General features: G+C 44.9%; 1 protein-coding gene across 9 annotated transcripts in view; it reads right to left on the bottom strand.

Annotated features, from left to right (window-relative positions):
- Nucleotides 1–669: 669 nt before the first annotated feature.
- Nucleotides 670–26,591, bottom strand: part of LOC310700483 (homeobox protein Hox-D3-like) — a 150,508-nt gene continuing 124,586 nt past the window's right edge. For 2 of the 9 annotated variants that reach the window (XR_014522615.1, XR_014522617.1), the window contains 4 exons: nt 10,966–11,064; nt 9,064–9,483; nt 7,817–7,932; nt 670–1,899 (listed from right to left, as the gene is read on the bottom strand). Coding sequence is in view for 1 of the 9 variants with exons in the window: in XM_083490182.1 (XP_083346308.1) it covers nt 7,846–7,932 (87 nt within the window). In the remaining 8 variants the exon portion in view is untranslated. Of the gene's footprint in view, nt 1,900–7,816; nt 7,933–9,063; nt 9,484–10,965; nt 11,065–12,273; nt 14,392–26,591 lie in introns of those variants that run through there. The other 7 variants (XR_014522612.1, XR_014522616.1, XR_014522618.1 and 4 more) reach the window with 6 other exon arrangements.

A 26,591-nucleotide genomic window follows, 5' to 3' on the forward strand; every position in this document is an offset into this window, starting at 1 on the left:
CCTCAGAAGGAGGACACAAAATGTGTTTGGGTTGTAGGAGATGGTCCATATGCATTAATGTTTATATTGCTCTTTTGACTTTGTAGCCAACATTCCAGATATGCTTAAGTGAGTATGCCTTGTATGCTGCCTTGAGGACTATTAGTCTACGAAGCAGGATGCAAACATTTCAATTGCATAAAAGAAACAGTATCTGTGATGCCTTTACTGCTGGAATGGAAAATGTTGTTATTATTATTATTATTATTATTATTACTACTACTACTACTACACATGACTTTCCCCAAAGAAGTCTGGAAACTGTAGCCCTTCAATTCCCAGCATCTGTAAGAGACTACAATTCCCAGAATTCTTGGCAGGGGGGAGTCATGTACTTTAAATATACGATATGGATGTGACCTAGTTCCAGAAATGCTTTTTTTAAAAAAAGTTTTTATTGTTAAAATAATTCAGCATTAATACACACATATTGCGAATATACAAGCATACATTTCATACAATCCTTAAAAATATTCAAACATACTTACACTCAATCCCACAGATAATTCCTTTTCCCATCACCATCCACCACTCCTCACCCCACCTTTGTGTTAGACTTCCAATCTACTAAATTGCAATTTCTTTCCACTTCTATTACTTTCTTTCACACACCTTTAACCTAATTTCATGCTTCTTTTTCTATTACACATTGTTATCCATCTTATTTAGTATTTCAGTATTTAAAACGGAACTTGATATTCTAATAGGAGTTCTGATTTTTCAATATGGTTCTGCAAGTATCCTTTAAACACCTTCCAATCCCTGTCTATCTTCTCTTTTGAGATCCTTCCAATTTCTCCCATTGTTTTGGATATACTGTAGTACTCCAATAATAAAAATGCTGTATCAAATTCTTTATCTGCATGAGCAAATTGTTGTCAGTCATACTTTCTGCATATATCCATGTCCAGCATTAACACCTCACATGTTGCTACATTGGACACACATGTATTTCCCTATGGTCTACATCTTGGGCGTTAATGATACAGTGTGGGTACAAGGAAATGTGATCTTCTGAGCTTCCTGCATTTGTGCATCTCATTAGCTCCCAAGAATTCTGTGCTTGTCAGAGATCATCCTTGGCAAATGCCGTGCCACACAGAGTTGCACATATGGCGCCTATAGACTCATATCCTGTCCCCGGCACATGTGTGGCAGTACATCTGAAGCTTGGGAGGGCAGGGGGAGGGAGTATGCAACCTTTGATGAGATCACTTGCCCATAATGAAAGAGTAGAGATCAGGTATAGCCCTGAGGCAGGAGGTTTCGCGTTCTGTCCCCTCCTCCGGTATGTGAAACTATTAGCTATTCTTGCTGCTCCACAGAGATGTCCAATCCCTCTTTGAAACTTGCTGAAACCTTTCCCTGGCTTTTGATGAATGAACTTTTAATGGAGAGGAATAGGTCGGCTTGTTTTAAGTGAAACGTTTATATGGAAGTGGATGATTTAAACAACTTTAGCTCCATTAAACAAAAAGGAAAGCTAGATCTTAAACTCTCATTTGTTTCGGAGAGTGTCTGGCCTGGGATAAACATGACATTAAGTAGCCATCTGAGCATTGCTAAAACATACATTTGCCTTCATAATAAAATGTTTTTAAGAGATAGTAATGGTTACCTTGAGAGCGGTTCACATTAGAAGCATTAAAAAGAGAGAGAGAGAAAACCCTAGTCCTGAATTCTTTCAATAACTGTCCATCACCTAACAGCAATAGCATACCACAAAATAGGAAGTGCTGCTGATCCGATTTATTTGGCAGGAACCTCTAAGTCTCATTTAAAGGCAACGGCACTGAATGTTTAAATGTGGAAATCTTAAATCTTCTTGCTTGCTTCTCTCTTGCCTCAGACCTGGTGTGTCTGCAAAAGAGCATGGATAAGGGCAGAGATTAAAGGTATTGTTGATGTCATCCACATTTAGATACTAGTTGTTGGTTCAGTCTGATACGATTTCAACTTTTTCCTTCATTTCTATCCTAAGTCCAGAAAGCGAATAATGTAAGTCATGGGATTTGATAGCATTTCACTGCCCACAAGGGCCACCCTATTTATTTCAATGTTGAAAACAAATCCCTAAACCAATGAATATCCTCCTGAAAAGGAATAAGGCAGACTTCGTAATGAATACCACACTGAAGAGCACATGGGCCCTTTGGGTTGAAGGCGTTGTTATTATTATTATTATTATTATTATTATTATTATTATTATTATTATTACATAACAATATATAGTAAAGGTAAAGGGACCCCTGACCATTAGGTCCAGTCGTGGCCGACTCTTGGGTTGCGGCGCTCATCCCACTTTATTGGCCGAGGGAGCCGGCGTACAGTTTCTGGGTCATGTGGCCAGCATGACTAAGCTGCTTCTGGTGAACCAAAGCAGCGCACGGAAACGCCATTTACCTTCCTGCTGGAGCGGTACCTATTTATCTACTTGCACTTTGACGCACTTTCGAACTGCCAGGTTGGCAGCAGCAGGGACTGAGCAATGGGAGCTCACCCCGTCGTGGGGATTCGAACCGCCGACCTTCTGATCGGCAAGTCCTAGGTTCTGTGGTTTAACCCACAGCGCCACCCATGTCCCTAACAATATATAGGCATTGCAGAAAAAATAAAAATCACTCACACCCCTACAGAGAAATACAATCCTCAGGTATGCATGTATTGGTCCGACAAGCACACCATAGTTTCATTTTATTTATTTTATTCATTACATTTCTTGCAAGAAGCTCAATGGTTCTGTCCCCTCCCTTTTTATCCTTACAACAAGCCTGCGAGGTAGGTTAGGATGAGAGACTTGTGACTGGCCCAAGTCACCCAGTGAGTTTCATGGCTGATTGGGGTTTTGAACACTTGTCTCAAGACTCTAACCACTATATGGTGAACTTACAAAATAGCCCATGCAAATTTTTGTAAGTCCCTACCCTATTTTGTCCTTTTCAGTGATGCGCCCTCCCTTTTTTATTGGGAGGAAGAAAGAGGAGATAGGAGAAATGGGATTGTTTCATTGGTTCTGCTAAGAGGCCATCTCCCCTGGGCTCCTGCTCTCTCTGCACTGTTTTCATTCTGGCTGGTCATTACATCTTTAAGGACTGAGTTTGCTTGTTTTCCTCTTCCTTCCTTGTCCCCACTTCCCTTTGTTCTGATGACTTTTAGACTAAGCCTGCTGGCATGGGCTGCCTTGTTTTCATTGATCTCATCACATTACCTAAGATCCATGTTCTTAAATGCTTCCAAACATAAATGTGTGCTGAGCCATTTTCAAAGGTCAGTTCTAATGGGCTTAGAATATCTCACCCCATTTTGCAGCCTTGGGTGTTTCTTAAACCTGTAATTTCCAGGTTAGGTATGCCTTTGGATGGGGATTTTTTTTATTTTGCCCTATTTAAATATGCCACTTCCATTGCTTCCCTTTCCCCGTTGTCTAAATTCAGAGGACAGTAATTCACAATCTATCCTACTGAGACCATAGTCAATTCTCATGGCCAGAGCAAAACATGGTGGTGATGACCATAGGGGGAAATCCTAATGATATTCCTTCCCATACAGTCTACTAAGAAAGCATCCTGAAGTTGTCCCACTGACAGCAGTGAGAGCTGTGACAAGAGCATTACACCCAAAGAGATGCCATCTGGTGTAGTGGTTGGAGTGTTTCAGCCAAACAGCAAGCTGTATTTTTCTTCCTTAAAAAACTGGGCATGGAGGCATACATAGCCTCCAACCTTTCTCCCATGAAATTAGGGACGTCCTAAGGAAAAGCGGGACATTCCAGGATCAAATCAGAAACCAAGACAGCTTCTGTAAATCTGGAACTGTCTCTGGAAAATAGGGACACTTGGAGGGTTTGCATAGCTTGGATTGGGACCATGCTTCAAAGGGACAGAAGTTATAAGGCTTCCTCCTCATGCCATGGTCCTGACCCAAGTTGCCTCCTACCAAGTTTCTATTAATCATACTATGTCCATATGCTTTCAGCTCTGTGGCCAATAGCAGATTTGGATGCGTGTTAAACTGGGGTGTTGTCATGTGTCCAAGGGTTAACCTCTCTTCTTCATGCTGTTGCTTTTTGAAGAAGAAAATTATTTTGGGAAGTGAGAGCTGGACCATAAGGAAGGCTGATCACCGAAGAATTGATGCTTTTGAATTATGGTGCTGGAGGAGACTCTTGAGAGTCCCATGGACTGCAAGAAGATCAAACCTCTCCATTCTGAAGGAAATCAGCCCTGAGCGCTCACTGGAAGGACAGATCCTGAAGCTGAGGCTCCAATACTTCGACCACCTCATGAGAAGAAAAGACTCCCTGGAAAAGACCCTGATGTTGGGAAAGATGTTGGGCACAAGGAGAAGGGGACAACAGAGGACGAGATGGTTGGACAGTGTTCTCGAAGCTACCAGCATGAGTTTGACCAAACTGTGGGAGGCAGTGGAGGACAGGAGTGCCTGGCATGCTTTGGTCCATGGGGTCACAAAGTCAGACACGACTAAATGACTAAACAACAACAAATCACAGAATGCTAATGTGACATGTAGTTTGTCCCCTGATGAGACCCGGGTTCATTTGCTTGCATCAAATGCACAGCCACAAAACACACTGGGTGATATTGGGCTTGCCACCACCTCTCAACCTAGCATGATTCACAGAGTTGTTGTAAGGAAGATAAAGAGGAAGACCTTTTATTCCATACCGAACTCCTTAGACAAACTGTGGAACAAAATTTTAATGAAAAAAATAGAAAGTGAATCGTGAATTAAAGATCTGATCTGGCTGCCTCCCACTTTGCCACTCTTAATGGCACATTTCAAGTTGCCTGATGGCTAGACTACCTAGAATACAGAGAGGTGAGAAGGGAACGAGGGGTGCAGGTTGGATGTGGGGGGGCCACAGTCCACATGCAGCCCATGGGCCCTGGCTTAGACTCCCCCCTTTAAATTTTCTGTTTTACAATTTAAAATTCATTATGGATCATTTCCCAATACTCTTTTACCCTGACCCTGGCCTAGACTTTCGACATGTTGCTAAATAATAATAATAATAATAATAATAATAATAATAATAATAATAATTTATTTGTATCCTGCCCTCCCCAGCCTCTTCTAGAAAATGATCAGTGCTGGTCTTTTTTGGATAATCCTTGTAGGACAGTGATCAAATCCACCATGCTTTCGATACAGTAGCAGCAATATAATTTTTGTGTTTAGCATCCTTGTTTTGTTTCACCATTTGTCTGCTTTGTGGAGTGAGATCAGGCCGCCAGATCTGGGGAGCTGCACCTCTGGTGACGTGTATGAAGGTTTCCCAGCCTGTCTCTGCCTTCTCTGGAAGGGACTAGCAAGAGGGAGAGGGAGAGGGAGAGAGAGCTGAGCGAGGAGCCAAGGGCTGTGCTGTTAACAGAGCAAACGTCTCCACGAGATTTATGGAAAGGGAGAGGAACTGCCTTGCCTCCTGTGATGAATTAAAGGGAGAAAGGAAACTTCCATGATAGGTCTGCTGAAGGAATTTCCCTCTTGTCTGCCCAGAAGGGGGGACTAGAGGGGAAGGGGAGTTTAGTTTGAGCCAGACTTCTCCAGCTGCAGATCATCATCATCATTCTCTCCCCCCCCCCACTTCTGAAGATGGAGGCTGCTGCTTTGCCTATAAAGTCAATCTGGCTTGGGGAAGGGGGGGCATGGCTTCTCTTGGCACCCATCCTGATTAGACTCTTCAGTGGAGGCAAATCTGTTCTGCACTTGTAAGATTTCGTGCCAGAACACTGCATTTGTGTGTGTGCACAGAGAAGGGGTGGTATCTCAGTGGTAGAGCATGTGTTTTGCATGCAGAAGGTCTCAGGTGCAATCCCTGGTACCTGCAGGTAGGGTTGGGAAGATAAGAAGAGCCACCTGGATCAGGCCTATGGCTGATCTCAGCTCCAGCTTGCCGATCAGAAGGTTGGCAGTTCGAATCCCCGCTACGGGGTGAGCTCCCGTTGCTCGGTCCCTGCTCCTGCCAACCTAGCAGTTCGAAAGCACGTCAAAGTGCAAGTAGATAAATCGGTACCACTCTGGTGGAAAGGTAAACGATGTTTCCGTGCGCTGCTCTGGTTTCTCAGAAGTGGCTTAGTCATGCTGGTCACATGACCCGGAAGCTGTACGCCCGTTCCCTAGGCCAATAAAGTGAGATGAGCGCTGCAACCCCAGAGTCAGTCACGACTGGACCTAATGGTTAGGGGTCCCTTTACCCTTTACCTTGGGTTACATACGCTTCAGGTTACAGACTCCGCTAACCCAGAAATAGTACTTCGGGTTAAGAACTTTGCTTCAGGATGAGAACAGAAATTGTGCGGCGGTGGCGTGGAAGCAGCGGGAGGCCCCATTAGCTAAAGTGGTACCTCAGGTTAAGAACAGTTTCAGGTTAAGAACAGACCTCCAGAACGAATTAAGTTCTTAACCTGAGGGACCACTGTATTTACAGGTGATGGCCATTTCATGTGGGGGCTCCATACCCATCCCCCACACATGTTGGCAGAGCACGCATCAGTGCCCCCCGCTGTCCATTCCACCCACCTCCATTCCACCCCTGTTCTAACCCTCTTCTGGGTCCAGGAGGCCTGCACATCAGTGATCACACATCAACTGGACACGCCTAAAATGGTTGCCACCTGCATTTATCAAAGTATGGCCCATGGGTCTGGCTCAGTATAAGGTTCCTATGCTCCCAGCAGGGTGGTTAAAGTGTAGCACAGGAACCACATGTAGTGGCTACAGAGAAATTCCCACATGGACAAACAGCTAGCCCACCCCCTCCCTCCATCCACATCCTCATACAGCATATTTCTCATTGTTGGGCCATGAAAGGAAAAGTAGTTAGATAATGTGGAACACAAGACCATCAAAGAACATACCGTAGTTAAGAGCCGCAACCATTTTTTCTTTAACCCCTGGTTATTGCCATTTTAACTGGTGCCACTGTTTGGATGCTTTTCTTTAAATACAAAAAACCAAAATCCCCAACATTTTCTTTTCTGAAGATGAATTCCTACAGTGTTGTCTTGTTCTTGCCCCCTTAACAGATGCTAGTGTCCCCAAACATATTGTTTCCTGTTCTTGCCCTGTTCTGTTCTTTTCTCAGCTCACTAATAGTTATCACCCAGCCAGTATTTTCTTGAATTCCTTGCACACTAAGATCTGCAGACAACACCAAAATCTGACTATTTGCTAAGCTCTCCCTTCCAGCAAACAGAGTATTAACTCAGTCTGGCTGCTGAAAACACTCAGGAACAATATCTAGAGTGATGGTGCAGTCAGTGGCGTAGCGTGGGGGGTGCAGGGGGGGCCGGCAGCACCAGGCGCAACATCTGGGGGGGCGCGCTCGCACCCGGAGCTCTCTGCTCCTACCTGGCTCACTCTCTCTCTCTCACTGCAATGCTGGCTGTGCAAATCCGATCCGAGCCGCTGGGTCGCCGCCCACTGTGGAGGGGGTGGGTGCCAGGCGTGCGGTGCGGAGAGAGAGAGCGAGGGACTATCTGGGGGAGGGACAGTGCAGCGGCCGCCCAGCGCAGCGCTGAGCGCGGGAGAGAACCACACCAGACCAGCCCAGGCAGCAGCAAGAAGAAGCTGGCAGCGGCGGCAGGTTAGGGGTTAGGGGGCGCAAATTACTTGCCTTGCCCCGGGTTAGGGGGCGCAAATTACTTGCCTTGCCCCGGGTGCTGACAACCCATGCTACGCCACTGGGTGCAGTAAAATAAAAAGTGAGCTTCCCAGTCAAAACAGTGCAGCTGAGAGGTATTTGCATCACACTCACCTTCCACACTGCAGTGATGCACTGATTCATTAGTAATAGATCTTTCCACCCCATTCAGTGAGATGACGGGAAACCTGATATGTACTTCCTGCTTGTGGGCATCTTTCCTGATATTGCTGTGGGGAGGATGAGAGTATATTATGGGGAATGCAGAAAAATGCATATACTACTGCTTAGAGTTAGACCAGGGGTCAGCAAACTTTTTCAGCAGGGGGCCGGTCCACTGTCCCTCAGACCTTGTGGGGGGCCGGACTATATTTTGGAAAATAAAAATAAAAATGAATGGATTCCTGTGCCCCACAAATAACCCAGAGATACATTTTAAATACTGTAAAAGCACACATTCTGCTCATGTAAAAACACCAGGCAGGCCCCACAAATAACTCAGAGATGCATTTTAAATAAAAGGACACATTCTACACATGTAAAAACACTGATTCCCGGACAGTCCGCGGGCCGGATTGAGAAGGCAATTGGGCCGGATCCAGCCCCTGGGCCTTAGTTTGCCTACCCATGAGTTAGACCAACCTTCCCCAATCTGATGCCTCCTTTGGACTATAACCCCCATCAGACCCGACCAACATGGCCAGTGGTTAGGGATAATGGAAACAGTAGCACCAGATTGTGGAAGACTGGCTTAGGTAGATGAAGCATTCATGATTTCACATTGATAAGCGCATCTTCATGGAAAGAAAAACATGGTAAGTTATTCTAGAGAGCCACTTTCTCCTAAAATGTTCCAATTTCAGGCAGTGATCAAAGTACACAATGGAGAAAACCTGTCCCAATCCAGAGCCCTCAAACTTAAGCTCTATACAAAAAATATTCTCTAGCTATGTGTGATAGTGACTCTCACTTCTCCTCTATGGATGGGAAGTTGGAGATGCTCTTGCAAGCTCCATAACCTCCAGCAAGAACTTCAGCCCATGCTCTGTGTGCAGAGAGTATTGGCATTTCTAGTAAAAAAAAAAAAAAAAGATCATGTGATGGGAAAGACCTTTGCTTGAGACCCTGGAGAGCACTGGTCAGTGCTAGGCTAGATGGACCTGGCATGAGGAACCTCTAAAAAGGGGTTCCGATGAGGCCTTGCTGTCCCTGTGGAAATAGCCATTGTGGAACATTCTCTCCCCTCTTTGCTCACCATCTACCTGTTCAGGAGGGCAATGGAGATGAATGTATCAGCAGTACAGATTAATTGCAAGCCCTCTTTATTAAGGAATTTGTTAATCTGGGAAATGGATCCTTACCGAAAGAGACAGCAGGGGAAGAGTAATAAATTGCATCCTTGTCACTTGTAAACAGCCTTTCCCATCCTAAACAGCTGGCCTGGGGACAAAATGCAAGCATTGGGTGTGTGAAGTCCTTCCCGTCTGCCACATTTCCAGCAATTTGACATGTTTGGGCCCGAACGTGTCACTCTTTGGAAGTCACCATCACACCTCCCTTTGGCTTTCCTGGATAGCTTGAGGTTGCGTCATCCCCACCGAAGGCACCTTCCTTGAAGAGCCCCTTCAAGAATGCTGGCTGGTTCCTTCTCTCCTCACCCTGCACACCCTCAGCGGAAAGAAAGAAGGGCTGGTGACAGCCTGTTGAGTGACTTGTTTGCAAGAGATGAAGTGATAGCAAGCGCAGCCTCTGATGCATATGCCTCCTCTCAACGCTAGTTCCTTATGCATAAGGAAAAAGCAAACAGATAAGAAAGTTCAGAGGAACTTGAGGGTTCAGGAAGACTTGCCTGACATCACACGTGCGCAAACAAGCTTTGGAAACCACACAACTTATCCGTATAAAAATAATGCTACTATTTGCCTTTTTTATGGAGCCATCAGTTCTTAATCTACCATGGACCTACCTCATCCAACCACCTGAATAACTCAAGTTCAGAGGGCCTTTTATCTAGCTTTATTTACCATTTTGTTTCCTAGGGCAGGGGTGGGGAGACTCAAGCGCCCATCAGCTCCAGGCAGCATAGCCAATGGTCAGAAATGATGGGCAAGTCCCAACATTCAAGCAGCATAGGGGGAGGCACATTTTCTCTACCCCAGCCCTGCGGATTTAGACTAGACATGAGATTGACCAGGGCATTTTTGGTTCACTAGCAAGCAGAACTGAAGCAAATGCAGAGAAAAAGATTTGAATTGTTGCATGGGAATCATGCAGGTCAAACGTTTATCAAAAAATGATGGGTAAGGTGTTGGATGACTCCCTTTTCAAAACTGTCAATCTTTCTAAGGTGCTTTAATGGGTCATCATGTCAGCCTTCCCTCAACCTGGTGCCCTCCACATGCTCTGTACTACAACTCCCATCAGCCCCAGAATGGGGCTCTGTGCCCAAAGCAAAGTTGCAGCAATCACAATGATTCTGAGTTCAAAGTCAACAGGGTTGTTGGTTTTTTAAGAAGGATATTCATGAACTTTCAAGATCCAGGAAACGTTCCGTTTCAGCACTCAGCAGCACTAAAATTTCCAAAAGGTAAGGGGACCCCTGACAATTAAGTCCAGTCACAGACGACTCTCGGGTTGTGGCGCTCATCTCACTTTACTGGCCGAGGGAGCTGGCGTTTATCCACAGACAGTTTTTCCGGGTCATGTGGCCAGCAGGACTAAGCTGCTTCTGGTGAACCAGAGCAGTGCACAGAAATGCCGTTTACCTTCCCGCCGGAGTAGTACCTATTTGTCTACTTGCACTTTGACTTGCTTTCAAACTGCTAGGTTGGCAGGAGCTGGGACCGAACAATGGGAGCTCACCCCGTCGCAGGGATTCGAACCGCCAGCCTTTTGATTGGCAAGCCCAAACGGCACAGTGGTTTAACCCACAGCGCCACCTGCATCCCATTTCCAAACCCTTCCATAAATCACAACAGAGGTTTGATTTGTTCCCATTTCAAAAAGATCTTCTTGATTGGCTTTTTATTACAAGGACGTGGTGATAATAGCAGTTCTGGGAGAAGCAAGTTGACTTCCAGGACCTTTTTTAGGAGGAATGGGAAATACTTTGTGGTTTTCCACTTGTTTTTGGACTCCAACTCCCATCATCCCTTACCATTGGTTATGCTGGCTGGGGCTGAAGAGAGTTGTGAGTACATAAGCTCTAGAAGGCCACAAGTTCCCACCATTGCTATCTTACAGTATGAGGATCATCTACGTACCTGGATCTAAAAGGAAGAGAAGGGTGGCTTGATCTGGCAAGCAGGCAGTGTCTGGTGATGTTTCCCCTAACTCTTTGGCTTCCATATCCCCTACAGATCCTACAGTGAGAAAGTGGGATAGTAAAGATCTGAGGACCACATGTTTGATAATGAAAACTAGTGAGGGTACAGTGGTCATTGTAGACTTGGAAATGCTTTGCTTCTCGGAGGCCTGACATTCATTGCCTTTTCTTAATTTGTTCTTAATGTGCCAGCAGTGAACACTTGTGATATATACACAGCACACTCATGAAAAACAAAGGCAAATATCCAATGCTGATTCTGCACAGGGTATACTCGTTAAAGTTAATAGACATGACTTGGATTCATACATTTCAATGGGTCGATTCTGAATGGAAGTTAGCTGGATACATACAACGCAAGAGTGGTGAGATACATACTACACCAGGGTATCAACATTATTTCAGTGCAGTGGCGTAGCGTGGGGGGTGCAGGGGGGGCCAGCCGCACCGGGCGCAACACCTGGGGGTTAGGGTTAGGGGGCGCAAATCCACGGGTTAGGGGGCGCAAATCCATGGGTTAGGGGGCGCAAATTACTTGCCTTGCCCCGGGTGCTGACAACCCACGCTACGCCACTGTTTCAGTGGTTGGTTCATTTCATGTTTGTTTGCTTGCTTTATTCCAAATGTTCATATCCTGCCTTTCATCAGTATTAATTCCAAGGCCTACACTTATCTCAAACAGTTGCAGTAGCAGCTACACGATACTAGTAGCAGCAGCAGCTGTGGCTGTTGATATGCTAGGAGTCCTCTCAGCTGTCTTTCTCAACCTTTTAAAACTATCTTCAAAAACTTAGTCTGGAAAATTTACAGACCATCTCTGTTTATAGGGGATGTGAGTCAGCAAATAAATAAATAAATAAAAAAATCAACAGATCATACCATATAGAAATGGGGTTCCCTAACTAATGAACCTCAGACAGGCACTCTAAATATGGAATCGTAGGGTAGAACTTCATTATTTTTAGCTTAGTCAGCACATTACATTATAGCCAAGAAACATATAATTAAAATAGCCATTTATGGTGCATTCAGAAAGAGGGGAGGGCAAATTACACCCTTGAGATTACATGGGGGCAAGCACTCAGATCTTGCATTTTTTGCAAGCCATACATTCCCCACCCTTTGATGGGGAAAAATGACTTAGTTGAATTAAAGCAGTGGGCTAATTTGTGTAAATACAAGGGTATTTTCTTATATTTGGGTTGTTAATTGGATTGCTTTTCAACATCAATGAACCACAACTTACTTATAGCTTTCACAGCAACCTCGAACAAAAATGATACCATCAGATGGCCTTCTCCAAAGAACTGAAAAGGTGCCCTTTCACATATCCTAATACTGTGGTACAGTATATCAGTGGAGAGAGAATATCCCCACATGTTTCCACAAGCAGAGGGCTACCAAACACAGGACTGGCTTGCCAAGCTAAAAAGTGAAAAAGTCAAGATGTTTTATTAGACACCACCCTCTGGATGAAAGAGCGTCATTACATCCGCAGCATCGGGAAAAGAATCAACTGCTAAATCCTGGAAAATTGAAAGGAAAATAAGGGAAAATAAACCACAAGAAGGTAACTCATCACAAAGCCTTTAAGGTGCAGCAATACAGAGATACCTGCCCCCCAAATCCAATGAGCCCTCAACTGTAGTCTTAAACCAAGTCAGCTGAATGAATGGTGCAAACAGATAACTATCAGATTTGGTGCCATCCAAATCATACACAGCTTCCCCCAAGGAATCCTGTGAACTACAGTCTACTCCTCGCAGAGCGACAATTCCCAGCACCCTTTAACAAACTACAATTCCCAGGATTCTTTGGGGGAAAGCCAAGTGCTTTAAATGTATGGTATGGAAGGAGAAGCCTCTCATACTATTCGTGTGACACTGAATTCCACTCCCAGTGTCTACATAGAATAGGATCAAGTGGTGCAGCTGTTCTCCAGCCTGCAGGTGACAATTTTGTATGTTTAAATGCTCCCCCCATGGAGGGAGAACTCTTCCTTTATGCAGGAAAAACACACACGCAAGGAGACGTTTGTCAGGGGAAAGGGGGGAAACCAGACTCCTTTTCAACATGGAAGGAGTTTTATTTTCCCATAAGGCGACATTCATCCATGCAAGTTCCCCACTTCCCCTGAAACCTAAAGAGGTATAGTCTAAAAATAGCTTTCTGCATTCTGCTAAATGTGTAAACTGGGTCTAAGTTCAACACTGCCTCTAACAGTCTGCACTTAAGCAAAACAATTTATTTGGCTGACCACTGGCTCCAAGCTGGCGGAAATGAATGATGCATACTGGGCAGAGGGAGAAATGATAGTTGGGATTGGCATCTTAGATTTATTCCCATCTTTCCTAACATTTCCCTTGAATAAATAAGAGACAGATTGAAGATAGATGGAATAAGTTACGGCGAAAGTCCAAAAAGAGACAAATGTCGACTCAGCACACACTATGGGAATGGCAATGTTATTTTTCTCTCTGTATAAATGCTGGCTTTCTCAGAGATACACCAGTGAATGTTGTTGGCGTTTGACAGTTATCCACAAAGCAGATAGGTGTCACAAACCTAGCACTGCTATGTTAAGCATCACCAGGGAATATCACCAGGATAAGCTCAGGTAGGTAGCCGTGTTGGTCTGACGCAGTCGAAATAAATAAATTTCGACCAGGATAAGCTGAATTGTTAACAATTGTCAACAATTTCTGGGAAAGTATGACCCAGCAATCTATGCATGCAGGACCCCCACAACTCATCTTAATGCCAAAGTTCACTGGTGAACCCCTAGACAATTTCTTCAAAATGGGATTATTAGATGTTTTCTAGAGATTTGATTGCTTGATTAATGAGAGGCTGTTTAAATTGTTTTGGCTGTTTTAAATAATAGCAGATAGGCATCAAGTGCTGTGCCCTCTGGCCCATCATTTGAAAGATCCAATAATAATAATAATAATAATAATAATAATAATAATACAGTGATACCTCGGGTTAAATATGCTTCGAGTTGAGCGCATTCAAGTTGGGCTCCTCGGCAACCCGGAAGTAACGGAGCGCGTTACTTCCATGTTTCGCTGCTTGCACATGCGTAGACGCTCAAAATGACATCACGCGCATGTGCAGAAGTGGCAAAAAGCGACGCACGCGTGTGAAGACGTGCCATCGCTAGTTCCGTTTACCTCTAGTTGTGAACGGGGCTCCGGAACGGATCCCGTTCGCATCTAGATGTACCACTGTAATAATAATAACAACTGTATTATTTATACACCACCCATCTGGCTGGGTTTCCTATTGGCAGATTTCAGGGACAGCCTTTGCTACTGTGCCCCTGTCTATGTGATCTGAAAACATTGCCAAATTTGTATTGGAAAAGGTCCATAGTTCAGTGGTAGAGCAACTGCTTTGCATGCAGGTTCAATCCCCAACATCTCCTGTTTGATCTGGGAATATTCCCTGCCTGAAACCATGATGAGCCCCTGACTGGGCAATGTCTGAGTGAGTTGAACCAAGGGTCTGATTCAGTATAAGGAAGCTTCCTGTTTTCCCATATGATCCCACCCAGCAACATAATTTTTTCTGGATGCCTTGCGATAAATAAATTTATTTAAAACATAGAAGGATTAAAAGGCATTTGGACTCTTCCTAAGATGTGTTGCGTTTGTTTTACTTTATTATTTAAAGCATTTCATTGTTGTAAGCTTGTAATTCTTTTCTAAATATTGTAAACAGGGATATAAAGAATTAAAATATGATACATACATACATACATACATACATACATCTTCTAAATAAATAAAAATAATGGAATTCACCAGAGACTGTCAACAGTTACCTCTCCTATCAGGATGTGTTTTGCCAAAATCTCAATTGCCCCTAGCTGGAGAAAATAGAACATTCCATTGATTAGGGAATGGTTACTAAATGTGGCAGGTATGGACAAGTTTAATGATGTTGTTAAAGTTTAGGGCAAACAGACAGTTGACAAATGTTCTAGAAGAAAAATTGAAACCTTAATTGGAAGGCAGAGAAAATAAAGTTAACCCTATTATTCTCTCAGCAAGGATGGTATAAGGGAAAGTTGGAAGGTATTTATGATGCCCCATGTAAATAATATTTGGAGCTACATTAGGCAACAGTACTTTCCCTTTTTCATCTTCTGTGGATACCTCGCAAGACGAAATGCCTCGCAAGACGAAAAACGCGCAAGACGAAAGAGTTTTCCGTTTTTTGAGTCGTTCCGCAAAACGAATTTCCCTATGGGCTTGCTTCGCAAGACGAAACGTTCTTGCGAGTTTGTTTCCTTTTTCTTAAAGCCGCTAAGCCATTAATAGCCGCTAAGCCGCTAATAGCCGTGCTTCGCAAGACGAAAAAACCGCAAGACGAAGAGACTCGTGGAATGGATTAATTTCGTCTTGCGAGGCACCACTGTATTTTAATACAAATGGGAAACTACAAAGGAAACTTGCTGAATTGGGTCCACAGTACTGAAAGGCTTATCCTTGGAAATGGATACTTTCTAGAAGTGGGATCAGATCCCACTGGATGTTGCCCTGTACAATGTGTGTGGATTAAGTCCTCAGACCATCTGCAATCTATTGCCACCTGCATCCTTTTCCATAGGGCAAAATACGTGCCTCTCATAGCCAAAGAACTGAAGTATGATGCATATATAAGCTGTAAAGTGCAGTATATCCTATGTTGTTGTTGTTTAGTCGTGTCCGACTCTTCGTGACCCCACGGACCAGAGCACGCCAGGCACTCCTGTTTTCCACTGCCTCCCGCAGTTTGGTCAAACTCATGCTGGTAGCTTCGAGAACACTATCCAACCATCTCGTCCTCTGTCATCCCCTTCTCCTTGTGCCCTCGATCTTTCCCAACATCAGGGACTTTCCCAGGGAGTCTTCTCTTCTCATGAGGTGGCCAAAGTATTGGAGCCCCAGCTTCAGGATCTGTCCTTCCAGTGAGCACTCAGGGCTGATTTCCTTAAGAATGGAGAGGTTTGATCTTCTTGCAGTCCATGGGACTCTCAAGAGTCTCCTCCAGCACCATAATTCAAAAGCATCCATTCTTCGGTGATCAGCCTTCTTGATGGTCCAGCTTTCACTTCCATACATCACTACTGGGAAAACCATAGCTTTTACTATGCGGATCTTTGTTGGCAAGGTGATGTCTCTGCTTTTTAAGATGCTGTCTAGGTTTGGCATTGCTATATCCTATAGACTTATACATATTCACCCCCCTGGTTGTTTTTTTGCCTTGCTTTTATCCATGAGGGATCACTTTACAGCCCATTTCAATCCACCTTCTTTAATCAGAAATAAGTGCAACTGATTTCCACGAGATTTGCTTGCCTAGTAAGAATGCACAGAATTGTAACATATTCCAGACTAGCCCAGACGCAAAGCAAGAAAGAGTACTGTAGCATGAGCAGGTGAAGTCAGCCACAAGACAATTAGTGAACAGCACAAACAGGACTCAAAATCTACCCAAAGCAGATGGCTCTGGGTCACAAAGCAAGCCAAGCCTCAGATCAAGTGAACCCATGGCAGCCAATTTAATAGATTCTGTCTTGTGATTAATTCTTGTACCTTTATCAATTCATGAGCCCTTCCCCACTAAAAAACAAAACAAAAACCATTTGTTACTCCTTAACTAAAAGGACCAGTCATCCACTTTCTCCCTTCCCTACTGCTCTCCTTCCTTCCATTTAGGGATGGGTGAACCTGTCGATTTTGTTTTCTCTGTTCTCATTTTTCCACATATTTGTGTGTGTGTGTGTGTTTCAAAAGTCCTAATGAAGAGTCACCCGCATTTTAGTGTGAATTTATTCTACTATACACATTTTAAACGCAGTTTTGTCCAATCCACACATTTTTTTTGCAAAACGTTTTCCTCTATTATAATATATTTTTCTATGCTATTTTCACTAATAAGTGTATGTTTTAAGCACACTGGGCCCTGTTATATGCATTTATATATATATATTACTTGGCTGGAGAACTGCGCTGCAAAATTCAGAAAAATGCAAAATTCAACGAATGACTCTGTTCAGGCAGGCAGGAGATTCTCCACCATGTGGCTCAGTTCCTTCCTTTGCCACCAGTAATCACAGTCCTGCTTCTCCCTCCCCTACCAACCAATTGGAAGGAAAGAAGAAGAGGCAGAGCAGCACAACCACAAATGTGGGTAGGCAGGGGGAGAGGTATGTTCGGGAACTTCCTCACCCCCATATTGCAGCTAAGCTGCACTGAGTGAAACCTATCAGTGAGGGACTTGACTGTCTAGAGATCTGGGTGGGCAAGTGGTATCACCTCTGTGTGGGGTCCCAGTCCCCAGCAGCTTTTCAGAAACTGGTACAACAGGTTCAGGTGTATAGCACCTCTTGGAAGCCAGCTGTTTTCCCATCACAGTGTACAACGTACGTACATCAGACATTTTAGGAGCCCTGGGTGAGACATCAAAATAGAAGCTCCTCCAGCTCCATGCTGGAGCAATTCAGTCTCTGGTCGCTTCCCAGCCCCCACGCATCCATGTCAGATCCCATCCAGGATACATTCACACACAGTCCCATCAGTCATCCCTTTCAGGCTGGAGTCACCAGAGTCAACTCCTTCTCCCACCTCTATGCAGTACTATTTTTCTAGGAAAGGAGGTACTGGAACTCACCACAACTGCCTCCCTTGTTGTCTTACAATGACAGTGGTGCCCACCTGAGAGGTGCCAGAACTGAGTTCTGGCTAGGGGAAAAACCCTGTTTCTGCTGTCGATCCATTCCTTGCCTCCCTGTAACCTAGACAGCATCCTAAAAAGCAGAGACACCACCTTGCCAACAAAGGTCCGTCTAGTTAAAACTATGGTTTTCCCAGTAGTGATGTATGGGAGTGAGAGGTGGACCATAAAGAAGGCTGATCACCAAAGAATTGATGCTTTTGAATTATGGTGCTGGAGGAGACTCTTGAGAGTCCCATGGACTGCAAGAAGATCCAACCTCTCCATTCTGAAGGAAATCAGCCCTGAGTGCTCACTGGAAGGACAGATCCTGAAGCTGAGGCTCCAATACTTTGGTCACCTCATGAGAAGAGAAGACTCCCTGGAAAAGACCCTGATGCTGGGAAAGATTGAGGGCACAAGGAGAAGGGGACGACAGAGGATGAGATTGTTGGACAGTGTTCTCGAAGCTACCAGCATGAGTTTGACCAAACTGCGGGAGGCAGTGGAAGACAGGAGTGCCTGGCGTGCTCTGGTCCATGGGGTCACGAAGAGTCGGACACGACTAAACTACTAAACAACAACAACATTGGTAGAGTGCTAGAGCATCGGCCTTGCATGCAGGAGGCCTCAAGTTCAATCCCCAGCAACTCCAGGTAGAACTGGGAAAAGGTCCCTAGATGAAAACCCTGGAGAATGACTGCCAGTCAGCACAGACCACACTGTGCTGGAGTCTGCATATAGACATTGTGCCTTTTCATCCCATGAATTTGTGTAACCCCCTTTTTAAATCCATTGAAGGTGGCACAGCTCACCAGACAGGGAAAGCGACTAACTCATGACTCAGGAAAGTGTTGCTGCCTGCTCAGGACTGTACCAAAAAAAAAAAAAAAAAAGAGGGGTTGCCAAACATCTGGCAGGCTGCAGCTTATGGGGCTGCATTGAGTTGCTGGGTCCTAAGTTGTGCAAGCTTTACCCAGATCACCCAGCGATGCGGCTAGCCCTATGGAATGAATTACTCTCTCCCCCCCTGTGCTCCAATTTCCCCTCTCTCAACCCAACATGGCCTCCACCGACAGAGCCCTTCTGTCCCTCTTTATTAGAATAACAGGATTATAATATTAACAAGTCTGTTTATTTCACTCAGTAATTAATAAGGAAAAGGCAGACGAACAACTTGCCTGCCTGTTGCTAATTAATGCAGTGTTACGAGGATGGCATTGACACGGTGGGGAGTCCGGGCGCCTGTGATGTTTAATGAATGTTATGCAACCCTTAGTGTTATTTAATTTAATAGGAGAATTAATATTGGGATGGAAAGAAATTGCCTCTGCTCTGCAGATGGGGAGAGGGATGCCACATTCATCTTGCTTTATTCAAAGCATCAGCCCACCGAGCGAACCTCTTAAAGGCTATTTGATTACACAGTAATGGGCATATTTGGCCTCGGTGGCAGTAGGCAGGAGCAAAGGCCTGGGCACCTTTGATAGCAGAACAAATGAAATACACACGTAACCCTTCACCCAGTGCAATCCGCTGATAAAGTTCCCCAGTCTTAATTCGATCTGTAAAGATTAGTCCGGCAATAAAAAGTATTGCAAAGCTGATGTCCATGGAGTCTCCCAGGGCATTTGACAAATGGCTTTATGACAGTAATAGGAGAATTAGAATGCGACATTAAAAATCCACGCTGTTTAGTCGAGCTAAACTTCACCAAAAGAACAGCAGCGGCATTGCAGGACTGCTCATCCTCTTCCTCCTTGGACGTTGCAGTGAAGCTACACAGACGCTTGCCGTGGCCTCTTTTAACGGGTACGCGAGGCTGGCGTGCCAATAAATAACCAGGATTTATAAAACACTTGGCTGCCTATTTATTTATTTAGCATTGCTGTTATCGCTGTTTGCTCAGCTCCTGTGGCCTGACACTGAGACACTGCATCTCCATACACAAAGCCAAGAGGTTTTACGGCATGCTAAATAGGTGTTCTATTGCGCTGCATATTATCCTAAGTGATGCTTGTTATTGGATGATTGTATCATTTCCACCGCCTCGTCATCACTCCAGAGCATTTATATAGTAATGGTTTGACTACTCTCAGATGATATTATCTACCAAATGACTCTATTTACACCCTCAGCAGTCTGTCGCTAAACTAACTGCCCTGGGATGCAGTCGGTGTTGTTGGTCTCACAGCAGAATTGGATGGGATAGCCCATCAGTTGGGGTTTATGCACCAACGGAATTGGGACCAGGTTTTTTGGAGGAATCCATCTGCACCGCTGTTTGAGGTGGCATCAAGATGTTGAGAAGTGCAAAGAAGGGCAGGAAGGTAATACCTCTAGCGCTTACACTACATCCATTCATGGCAGTACCTCACACTGCTTAGTATTAATGGACCAATTCTTTCATGCGTTCAGATGAATTCTCATGACTTGGGCACATGACTCTGAATGACTCAAAGCTGAATCTGTTCTAAAGGGTCCCCCAAGCCCCCAGAACAGATTTAGGGAGGGTGTGGTCCAGGAAGTCCCATTGCACAATTACAAATCCTTGCGCTGACAGAACGACTTAGTTGGATACCTCCCTTACTTTATAATCTACCTTGGGCTTCGTGAGAGATGGGAGACAGAATATAAATGTAAGGAAAATAAATAATAATCTCAAGTGTAGAAAGCACAACGTGATGTTGATGCAGTACTGTCAATTGTGAATGGTGCTCATATTCATATACAGTGGTACCTCAGGTTCTGAACGAGATTCGTTCCGGAGGCCTGGCCGTATCCCGAAGATTTTGTAACCGGACGACCGCTACTGCGCATGCGCAAAGTGGGCAGAGTGATTCTGCAAACCCACTTTCGGGTTTGCCGCGTTCGCAACCTGAAGATTACATTACCTGAAGGTAACATAACCTGAGGGTCCACAGTATATAAACGACTGGATTTTCCTGCATTAAGCATGGTAAAGGTAAAGGGACCCCTGACCATTAGGTCCAGTTGTGGCCGACTCTGAGGTTGCAGCGCTCATCTCGCTTTACTGGCCGAGGGAGCCGGTGTACAGCTTCCAGGTCATGTGGCCAGCATGACTAAGCCGCTTCTGGCGAACCAGAGCAGCGCACGGAAACGCTGTTTACCTTCCCACCGGAGCAGTACCTATTTATCTACTTGCACTTTGATGTGCTTTCGAACTGCTAGGTTGGCAGGAGCTGGGACCGAGCAACGGGAGCTCACCCTGTCGTGGGGATTCAAACCGCCGACCTTTTGATCGGCAAGTCCTAGGCTCTGTGGTTGAACCACAGTGCCAACCGTGTCCCTATTAAGCATGGTAGGGGATACCAAAAAGGAACAGGCATCCATTTCCATGTTTGCTACCAGGAAAAGGGGCTGTACTTGATGATGGTGCTTTTTGCACCTGAATTTATAAAATATTATTTGCACGCCACCCCAATCTTTGAGCAGTGTGAGATTCCAGGGGTTCCTGGCACTCACCCAAGGTTCATGTTTCCTTTTGGGAATGAGGCACAGCGGAGACTTTGGCGTCCTTGTGATGTGTTTATTTACACATATATAAAACCTGAACTTATGACAGAGCAGTTCACTGCATTAACACCCCAAGAGCGGCTTTTTTCTCCCATAGTTGCTGCCTTTGATTCTGCATCAAACATTGTGTTCTGCCTCTCTGGCTTTTCCGTCTGCAGTTTTTTCAACTCTAAGCTCTGGCTTCCTCCTTCTCACTACCTGCAAGCTAGAGGAGGGACTCCACCCATGTGCATTTTGGCACAGAACCCCTTCTCCTAATGGCTTATCCCCTTTCCTTTGTTTTTGTAATGGCCCTTCACCCAGGCCATTGAGATGAGCAATACCTGATGAGCAAACTAGCCTGGCTTGTATTTTAACACTTGCTAGGGTTATAGGAGGTTCTTCTTGGGAGAAAAGCAGTGACAAACCTAGACAGCATCTTAAAAAGCAGAGACATCACCTTGCCAGCAAAGGTCCGTCTAGTTAAAACTATGGTTTTCCCAGTAGTGATGTATGGGAGTGAGAGATGGACCATAAAGAAGGCTGATCGCCGAAGAATTGATGCTTTTGAATTATGGTGCTGGAGGAGACTCTTGAGAGTCCCATGGACTGCAAGAAGATCAACCTCTCCATTCTGAAGGAAATCAGCCCTGAGTGCTCACTGGAAGGACAGATCCTGAAGCTGAGGCTCCAATACTTTGGCCACCTCATGAGAATCGAAGACTCCTTGGAAAAGACCCTGATGTTGGGAAAGATGGAGGGCACAAGGAGAAGGGGATGACAGAGGATGAGATGGTTGGATAGTGTTCTCGAAGCTACCAGCATGAGTTTGACTTAACTGCGGGAGGCAGTGGAAAACAGGGGTGCCTGGCGTGCTCTGGTCCATGGGGTCACGAAGAGTCGGACACGACTAAACGACTAAACAACAGGATTATAGGGATTAGAAGTCTGGCAACCACAACCTCATAAAAATAATTATAAAATGACCATGGTAGTTGATTCCTTAAGGGCTACTAATAGCTAACCTGGCTAGTTGTTACTAAAGTCTAGGCTAGTAAGCTGTTCCTTATTTCAGGAAACAGTTCCTTGTTTAGCGTTAATATTTCATATTACTAAATAAGGAGCCATTTGTTGAAATAAGGAACAGGTGGAAAGCCTATCTAAACCTCACTATGGAAGGTACCTAAAGCTACAATTAACTGACAGGTGGGAGAAGGTGGTGAAACTGGTTTGCTCATTGGGAGTAAAAGGAGATATGTGTCTCCCAGGAGAACTGCAAAAGAAAGTGATGGGGAGAAAGCAATTCTACATTTTTTGCAGCCAAGTAGGCATAAGAGATATATTGCTACCGTTCCTGGGAATAGCACTGTCCCTTTGTGTGTCTTCTTGCCCACTACCTATTTGAATTGTGCGTTTGAAAATAAACCAATATTTCTAAGCACCATCAATAACCAACATCCTCTCCTCCGATGGAAATTCACCTTGCTTTAGGTGATTGGCAGGCTTGGGCAAAGTGGCCAGATGGATCTAGTTACACCATCAGGCTTGCAATTCCTCACCTCCTGCTTCAGACAGTTTCTATAGTAGGTTGCTATTGGTTCCATTGTACAGGCTGGGCAAACTGAGGCTGAAAGCATATGCCATGCCCACTGTTGGCTGCCTTAAAGTGGCATGCAGTTCTGGTTCTTCATAAAACACGAACCCTTCCCATTAGTACTCAGCCAAACCTACTCCCTTTTTTTCAGGAACATTTCCAGTAGTATTGGAAAACCCTTCTTTTTTGCATTTTTACCCTCAGTACCCCTTGAAAAAATATATCCGGTTACTTGTTTTAAAACATGCATAGACACACAGAGACAGTTTGCCTCCCTTTAGCGTTCTGGCAGCAGATTGCTTTAGCCTATCTGTGAAGCCAAACACATCTTTGAGCTTGATGACAGAAGTCAACTAGGCTCAGAGCACTGCAGACACTGAGTACAATACAGACAAAAATCAGATATATGGAACAGGGAGTAGCATTACTCCTCTCAAGCGCCAGTGGAGGCCTTTGTAGCAAGCCATTTGCAAGCTGTGGTTATAGTTTTGCCCATTAGTATTGGGAGGGGAGGGGTTAAGGGCTGCTGAAGCATTCATTACTGAAATCCTGAGCCTGCAATGGACCAAGGATCCCTCCTGACCTTTCTATCATGCTAGATACAATTGAGTTAGTGCTGAATTTTGATTTAATTCCAGGAATGGAGTTATAATTCGCTTATAGCAGACATTTTCCTGAAAATACATGCATCAGAACACTGCAGGAAGGTAGGGGTGATTGCACAAGCGATACTAACTTTGAGAAAGACATTAACCAACAGCACCCCCCCCCTTTTAGAGATTCTACTCTGCAATAGTTGCAATTTGTTCCTGAATTATGCAAGACGAGGAAGAGGGTGGTTTATGGCCTCCAATTATGCCCCAGTATGCTTTACTTATGCTTCAGATAGCTCACAAGCTTTCGAGCCAGAGTAAAACCAATAGAGAAAGAGTTGCTGGAAAGTAACTGCATTACGTGGCACAAACCCACATGATTCTCACGTCCTACTCTCAACTCTTGACTCAAAACAGTTTCCTAAGGTTCTAAGCAGCAATATAAGAAACCTGCTAAACCTGTTTGCAGAGGCAAAAGTGGGAAGAGTGTGCATGCAGGACAAGAGTTGATTCCTCTTTTGAATTGTTTCCAGCTCTCCAAAAAGAACGAGAAGCAACTGTTTGGGTCTCTGCTCATCTTTGCCTGAGTACTGGGAGTCCCACCTTTAACAGCAATCTTTGGTCTAGACTGCCAGGAAGATCTCCTATTGAAGCTGCCCAAGGAGACCACATAGGGACACGGGTGGCGCTGTGGGTAAAACCTCAGTGCCTAGGACTTGCCGATCGTATGGTCGGCGGTTCGAATCCCCGCGGCGGGGTGAGCTCCCGTCTTTCGGTCCCAGCTCCTGCCCACCTAGCAGTTCGAAAGCACCCCTAAGTGCAAGTAGATAAATAGGTACCGCTTTATAGCGGGAAGGTAAACGGCGTTTCCATGTGCTGCGCTGGTGCTGGCTCGCCAGAGCAGCTTCGTCACACTGGCCACGTGACCCAGAAGTGTCTCCGGACAGCGCTGGCTCCCGGCCTTTTAAGTGAGATGAGCGTACAACCCTAGAGTCAGACACGACTGACCCGTACGGGCAGGGGTACCTTTACCTTTTTAAGGAGACCACAGGGAGCTTTCAAAATATGATGACTCAAATGTTAACTTAAGAAGAGCCATCTAGTCCAGCATTCTGTTCTCACAGTGGCCATCCAGATGCCCCTTTGTGATACCATCAAACAGAACCCGAGCACAAGAGCGTCTCCCTTCCTGCAGTTTCCATAAGCATTGCTGCCTCTTGGCTGTGGAGCACAGCCATCAGGGCTAGTAGCCCTTGAGAGTCTTCTCCTCCACGAGTTTGTCCAATCCTCTTTTAAAGAAGAAGAAGAGGAGTTTGGATTTGATATCCTGCTTTATCACTACCCTATGGAGTCTCAAAGCGGCTCAAAGAGCCAGTGTGGTGTAGTGGTTAAGAGCGGTGGACTCGTAATCTGGGGAACCGGGTTTGCGTCTCCGCTCCTCCACATGCAGCTGCTGGGTGACCTTGGGCTAGTCACACTTCTATGAAGTCTCTCAGCCCCACTCACCTCACAGAGTGTTTATTGTGGGGGAGGAAGGGAAAAGAGAATGTTAGCCACTTTGAGACCCCTTCGGGTAGTGATAAAGCAGGATATCAAATCCAAATTCCTCCTCCTCTTCTTCTTCTTCTTCCTCTTCTTCACATTCTCCTTTCCCTTCCTCCCCCACAACAAACACTCTGTGAGGTGAGTGGGGCTGAGAGACTTCAAAGAAGTGTGACTAGCCCAAGGTAACCCAGCAGCTGCATCTGGAGGAGCGGAGACACGAACCCAGTTCACCAGATTACGAGTCTACCGCTCTTAACCACTACCACACTGGCTCACCACAAAGCCATCCAAAAAGATTAAAAATGGTAAACAAGGAAGCAGGCCAAAGAAGCCTGACTTCATTAGGACTGTCGAATGTCATGCTATCTACAGCCATAAATCAAAATTTGACTAGGCAATCACTCACATGTGCCACATTTGAGAGTCAAAATGTTTTGAATGAGGATATGTGCAATTGCAATGGGGGCGAGGTCATTATGCCCATGTTAATTTATTTATCATGTGTTTAAATCCTACCCCTTCCTTCAAGGGGAAAATGAGCTTCATCATGACAGAGGGACACAAAAAGCAAACATGGATCCCATAAGAAAGGCAAGGGGGGAAGACCTCTAAAATTCCATCATTGGCAATACCTCCCAATGGAAATGTCACAAAATAGTGTGGCGCTTTAGATGTTACACAAAGCAGGAGGTGGGCAGACAAGGAGGGAATTAAGAACACAAAACCTAGGTTGGATGCTGTGGCCCCATCAACATAACATCCAGCTTAATTTTTTGTATTTTTATTTTTCCTCATTCCCTGCTTCATGTTCAATCCAGCTTGATGAAGAGTTCTGGAGAACTCAAATGTTTGTCACTATTTCGCAACATTTTTGTTGGTACAGTGGTGCCTCGGGTTACATACGCTTCAGGTAACAAACTCCGCTAACCCAGAAATAGTACCTCGGGTTAAGAACTTTGCTTCAGAATGAGAACAGAAATTGTGCTCCGGTGGCGCGGTGGCAGTGGGAGGCCCCATTAGCTAAAGTGGTGCTTCAGGTTAAGAACAGTTTCAGGTTAAAAACGGACCTCCGGAACGAATTAAGTACTTAACCCGAGGTACCACTGTACCCATAAAGGTATGTGCCAACTTAGGATGGCTGTGGAAGGATTCTGAACCAACGCTCTCTTGGCTATATACCACAGTTCGCTGCGGTGTAAGCATAGTGATGAAGATCACAGACTGAACCACAACCCGTGCAGTCAAATCTTACTTCAGCTGTGAACTCCCTAGGGTGGTCTCAGAGAAGATCTTATTCACTTAGGTCACACTCACATGGCTTCCCCAAAGAATCTTGGGAACTGTGGTTTTAAGGGTACTTGGAATTGTAGCTCTGTGAGGGGCAGACTGCAGTTCACAGGATTCATTGGGGAAAGCCATGCGCTTCAAATGTGCTGTGTAGCTGTGACCTTAACCTTGCCCCCCATATCTGTCACAAGACCTACTCTACAGGGCTGTTGTAAGGATTATTACAAAGATAACTTAAGTGAAGTAGTTTGGATGCTAAAAAAAAAAAGGACTGGAATATTAAATGTTATTCAGATGATAATTTGCCAGTGGAAATGATATAAATGA

Source organism: Podarcis liolepis (genome assembly GCF_965112155.1).
Source record: "Podarcis liolepis genome assembly, chromosome: 2".
NCBI classification, from domain to species: domain Eukaryota; kingdom Metazoa; phylum Chordata; class Lepidosauria; order Squamata; family Lacertidae; genus Podarcis; species Podarcis liolepis.